The following is a 6,000-nucleotide window of genomic DNA, read 5'->3' on the forward strand; positions in this document are numbered from 1 at the left end:
CCCGCGCCGATTCTTTCACCCTTAGACCTGCCAAGCCCTGCTGGCTAACTGATCCCACCCCACTCTCTTTCTCCCAGATTGAGCAATTATGCTCTGATCCTGATCCAGATGACTATTACGCTGGACGCGGCACTATCGGTAAATATGTGTGTCAGTTCGTTATGCCGATCTCCACCATGGTCGCCCTCGGCCTCACTTAATTATTAATTTGTAATTTATCCTACTGGAATCCTCTACTTATCACTGCGATCTGCCGCTGACTCGCCTGTTTCTATGCGCGTAGGTTTGGTTTCAATATTTGACAGCCGCTACTCATGCATGCTCCATGCAATTGGTCACTTATTTCTTCGAACCCACTGTTTTATTCACCGACGCCGTGCCCTTCACCATACGCGTTTCCCCCCCCAAAAAACAGAACCAGCTCAAGTAGTTACACTGGCCAAAGAGCGGATTCACGGGGAATTCAGACCCTTTTCACTCCAGAATTTACGCGTATACTGTCACTTTTCGACTCTTTTATTCTCTGCCACAAGTAATCCCAACCCACTTCACTCCGGTATTTACGCGTAGACAATCACAATTTATCTTTATCGAACAAATCGCCACCGGCACTGCGCTCTATTGATTTAGCCTGCCTTCACGGTCACGGACAAGCAGCTCTACAATGCGCCGTTTTCTTTTCCTGTACTACCCCTCACTGGCACTAAAAAACACCCCTTCACTCGGCTCACAATGCAAGAGATGAGGATGACAGCCCCTAATACTACATGCCTAACTTGATGTATTTCTCCTTTTTTCCCCCTTTTTCCCATGTAATTCGTAAATGTGAAGTAATGCGACAAAAGGCATATTGAAAGTTTAAGACAACAATGATTATATTTTTGTCCTGATGATGATGCCCCTCATTTCACTAAGGCATCGAAACGTCGTCGACCAAAAAAAACCCTTATGCAATATGACATTTGAAATATTGTGAAATGCAATGGTGTGGTTATAATAATTTGTGTCTGTAACACTGACTACAAGTACACAGACATATTTGTGCTTTCCCCTTTTGGCCATTTTTTCGTTGTTTTGTCTTGAATGTTGTGGGTCACGGCTGTGCCCACTTGTTATTATTCTGTTTATACTGTTTTATCAATCAGAATGTTAAAATAAATTCCTTGTCCGGCTGGACAAAAGACATAACACTTACTAGGTGTATGATTATATTATTGGTTCAGTACACCATTGTGTCCATGAGTAGGGACCACTGTTTTGTGTAATAGGTTAACTTACTGACAGCAAAAGTCCATTTGCTAGATCCAAAGTCCCAAAACGTTGGCAACAAATCCTACTCCCATGCAGGTTTGGGGAGTTTCACATTAATCTGGACCTCGCTCTACATTATTTGTTTTGTTTTTAAAATCAACCTCAAGTTCACTGTATTGCTCTTACAAAGGACCTACAATTGGTTAGAATTGGTTAATTGATGGTGGCGGTTTCGACTTCCAAACAGAGATGCTTGATTAACGTTCCAGCAGAAACATTAACAAAAAAACTATTACCCCAGCAGTTTCCATAATTCCATCTGGTATAGTGCCAGTCAAATCATGGAAGGGTAAAAAGACTGTACAACTGATCTCAACTATTCATGGTTCTCTTCCCCCCCAGACTTTCCGATTATTGACCAACTGTTGCCTCTGGGCATATTTCTTAAAGGAAACGCTAAGGTAGATTGTGGTTAGTAAATTAAAATTCGGTATGGAAAGGAAGCCGGTGAAGAATGTGTTCCTACGAGTGTGAAAATGTTCATCTCATCAAGTTGTCTAATGCTTTGGTCGTGCTTTCATATACACACATCCCAGATTAACCCTTCAGATTCAAGCCAGAGTCCAATAAGTGTCTGGGTCCCATACTGTGTACAAGTTCGACTCAGGCCTCATCTATCTTTCAAGTTAGCCCTGGCAGCTTTTAGCCACTGTAATCTCTTTTACCAGAATCGATAACGCTCCTTGCATTTCCACCTTTAGCTCTGATACCAAAAGACTCGCCAACAGGTTAAAGAGATATAGTTCTACTCTAATTAACCACCCACCCAGCACCCTTGCCTTCTTCGAGCTGCTCCCTTATCAAATAGTTCACTGTATTTGTTGCTCTCGCCCACATGCAGTCATTTACACATCCCAGACTGGTCTCTTATTTTAGATCATAACAGGGTCTAAAGGAACATCAGTGTTTTAATGTTGCACCTTTCCACCTGTATCCTACTTATCTATTTATTTAGAAGGTTTTATAGAGCGCGAACAAGACCCTTGCGGGTATCAGAGCGCTTTACAGGCGTATATCGGAAACAAACAGTTCTGTGAAAGCACACAATTGTAATATATTGCAGCCACTTCAGGCATTCCTAAAAAAAACTCCATTACCGCAATGACTTGCTCTCTTCATCCAAAGTATTTGCCACATATTGATCCCTTTTAAAGACTGCGCCCCTGTTGCCTGGATCTCCTTCCACTTGTTTCACCTGCCCCATTTTAATGCTTTCCAGAGAAGGCTCCCCATGTCTGCATGCGGTCTCATTTTGAACGCCCCCAATCCCAATTGCTTGCTCGTGCCTCGCCCATCTACCCACCTCTATACCGGCATGATCTACTTTCGATTAACCTTCTGCTTACTGTCATTCTATTTCCCCATTTTCCTTGAAATACTCCTCTTTCACTGATTCATACAAAACATCCTTTCCATCACACCCTTACTCACGCATTTCTCCAGCACTTCTTAATGTTATGCCTCGTTCCTACAGTGCTATCCTCGTAAACCTTCTACCCTTCTTTATCTATTCATGATTTTTCAAAGCACACTCCTCACCGCCCATCTAGCCTTTACCGTCTGCTTTCGTCCATAACCCATACCTCCTTCACTAACTGCTCTTAGCGACCTTTTCCTCCTCCAGCCTTTCATCCTGTTAGCAGGATCTCAGCTGTCAAGTTGCCACTCCCGCCGGTCCATAGACACCTCTTACCCTGCTCTCCTTGATCGCCTGTCTGTTGCCCTCGGGGTACCACTGCACCCGAACGTAGCCCCTGCGCAGAGGCTGCGCAGGACCCTCTTCGGAGGCAGAGCTGCCGAGCTCATCCTCCTCGTCTTCGTCCGAATCTTCTCCGTGAATGAGCCGCACAAGACCAAAGCGCAAGGCACCGCGAACACGTCCAGACACCAGGTCATGAGAGAAGAACATACGTTGCAGCGTGGGTTCTGCCGCCGGCAGAGAGCCAGATGAAGGCGGCGGCGAGCCTGGTGACGGGGACGAAGAGCCACCGGGAGGCACAGCCGGTAGATCAGAGGGGAGCTGGTCCGGGCCTGCCGCGCACTCGTCCCCGTCCGCCATCTTGGTCCTGAGGAGAACAGAGGGAGCTGTCTGAGCCAGAGCGCCGGTTACCAAGGGAGGGGCGCGTCACGCAGCTGGCGCACTGACGTAACGCCCTACAACGCCGTTGTTAGGAGTCAAAGGATGCTTGTTGCTAGGGGGTGCAAAAATGAAAGAAGGACAACAATGGACGATTGTAGCAATCAAAGAAAGACTACAAAGTTCTAATGTCTAGTTCTCTTTTTTGCCTCCTTTCAAAACGAGCAGCACGGCAGTTTGATACACAATGAAGTAAATACAATAGAATGAACGAACAATTGAACACTGTTGGCTCGACAGGGGCGATTGTTTGAAAGTGTCATGATGTATCTACTCGTGACCAGTTGTTGTAAAAGGGTAAATATGATGAAAAGGAAAAGCACCATTGACATATGTGGAGGAGGAGCAAAGCAGTTTAAGGAGATGTTTTTCATGGCAGAGAAGAAAGAATAAATATGACACGATTCATAGTTGCAAGTGGCCCGTTTTTGCTGGGACTTTCCCGGTTAAGATTGTTGCCGAAACGTTTTCTCTTTATTTATTTATTTATTTATTTATGCGATTTTATATAGCGCGAACTTTACCCGAAGGTGTCAGAGCGCTTTACATAGGACCCAGTTTCAAACATAAGGACTGTCGGTACAAAAAGAATTTGCAAATTGTTGACTTACATAAGAACCAGTTGAAAACATACGGAATGAGGATTACATGCGTTACAAACAGAAAAAATTGCAAATGTACAAGAGATAAAATCACACAGGGAGGAGGTACAAATGGATAAAATCTAGGCATATACTAGTGATATCTCTATCTACTTAGGGAGGGGATACACATGGATATACTCTAAGAGTCACATAGGAATGGTAGAACGCACAGCGGACTCCTGCATAAACTAGTGATTAGAGTTATCTCTATATACATAGGGACTGGATATACTCTAAAAGTCACATAGGAAGGGCAGAGAGCAACGCGGACTACTACATATTCTAGTGATTAGAGCTATCTCTATATACATAGGGAAGGGATACACATGGATATATTCTAACAGACACATAGGCGACTAGTCATTAGAGTTATCTCTATATACATAGGGAGGGGATACACATGGATATACTCTAAAATTCACATAGGAGACTAGTCATTAGAGTTATCTCTATATACATAGGGAGGGATATGACTGGATATACTCTAAGGGTCACATAGGAATGGTAGAGAGTACAAAGGTCTACTGCATATACTAGTGATTGGAGTTATCCCTATATACATAGGGAGGGGAAAAGAATGGATATACTCTAAGAGTCTACTGCATTTACTAGTGATTAGAGTTATTTCAATAAATCAAAGAGCAGAGTTCCAAAAGTGTGGATGCAGTCACAGCACAAAGGGAGGGTGGCAGGGATGCAAGGGTAAGGAGAGAAGGGAAAGCAGAAAAGGGAGAAAACATTTGAGGATCATCCACGGGGATAAGGGGTTGAAGGGCAACGGAATGGAAGGAGGGCTAGAGTCCAGAAAAAACAGTCCGAAAACAGCAGCAAGGTGTCGGCCAGGACAGAACAAGAAGTCAAGAAGTCCAGGAGAGAAGGTGGGAGTCCAGGTGGAAATTCTGGCGGGCGATGGCACTCGGGTGGAGGTACTGGATGCGCAACCTGGGATTGCGCGGGGGTTGGTTGGGGGGGGGGTCTAGGATGTCAAGGGGTAACCGCTCAGCATATGGGGCATTACCAACGTCACAATATCTACAGTCTTAATCAACGAATTTCCCTCCCCTGCACGGTTTACTAATTTTTCATGTTGTATTTTTTATTTTATAATCGGTTTTGCTTCCTTACCCGCCTTCCTACTGTGTAATGCAATGTTCTTCTGTGTTTACAGTATACATGTAAAACGCTCCCATACCCACGGGTCAAGCTAGCGCTACACAAAACTTTAAAAAAACACATTATTATTATTATTACACACAGTTACGCAAACAAGAACTTTGAGCAGCCATGTGCTGCAAAGTGTCCCGGGATTTTTTTTTCAAATGTCTATCCATGATGGTATTTAAATGTCCAATAGCCCTATTCCTATATCTGTTGTTTTATTTCTTCATTTTAAAATGTATCAATTATTACTTAACTTTTAAAAAATCCTAATAATACGTTCAGGTGCCCAAGAGTTATGTTAAAAGGTCGCCATCTACAGCCACCACTGACACCACCCACTTGCACAATTACCACCACCGACGCCATTCACCGTACATGCCAACATTTTAGAAGAGAAAAGTACGAGATTTCAAATAAATTAATTGGGAGACTGTATTTCCCCCATTGACGTCTATTGAGGAATGAATTGGGTTATTGCTATCTATGGGACCTGCACGTTTGCTGCTGCAGGATCGGATATTAGTAATGCAAATATATGTTTTGTTTTTACCTGTCAGGAGCACAGAGAAAGAGCTATGGCAGGCAGAGAAAGTGTGATAAAAATTTTGTGCAGTGGCCTGCATGAGCAAGTTACTGGCAGCAGGTAACCGAGTCCCACAAGACCAGTCCCTGTCAGCTGAAGCCTGAATAGGAATAAGGTTTTTGCCTGCAGGAATCGGGAGGCGGGAGACTAGCCTTGAAATCAAT

General features: G+C 43.9%; 1 protein-coding gene across 1 annotated transcript in view; it reads right to left on the minus strand.

Annotated features, from left to right (window-relative positions):
• The window catches only part of UBE2O (ubiquitin conjugating enzyme E2 O), a 736,961-nt gene extending 733,495 nt beyond the window's left edge, over nucleotides 1-3,466 (minus strand). The window contains exon 1 of the mRNA XM_078654595.1: nucleotides 3,005-3,466. Coding sequence (XP_078510721.1) covers nucleotides 3,005-3,370 — 366 coding nt within the window. The 5' untranslated portion in view covers nucleotides 3,371-3,466. The remainder of the gene's footprint in view (nucleotides 1-3,004) is intronic.
• Nucleotides 3,467-6,000: the final 2,534 nt, after the last annotated feature.

Source organism: Lissotriton helveticus, chromosome 7 (genome assembly GCF_964261635.1).
Source record: "Lissotriton helveticus chromosome 7, aLisHel1.1, whole genome shotgun sequence".
Lineage (NCBI taxonomy): Eukaryota > Metazoa > Chordata > Amphibia > Caudata > Salamandridae > Lissotriton > Lissotriton helveticus.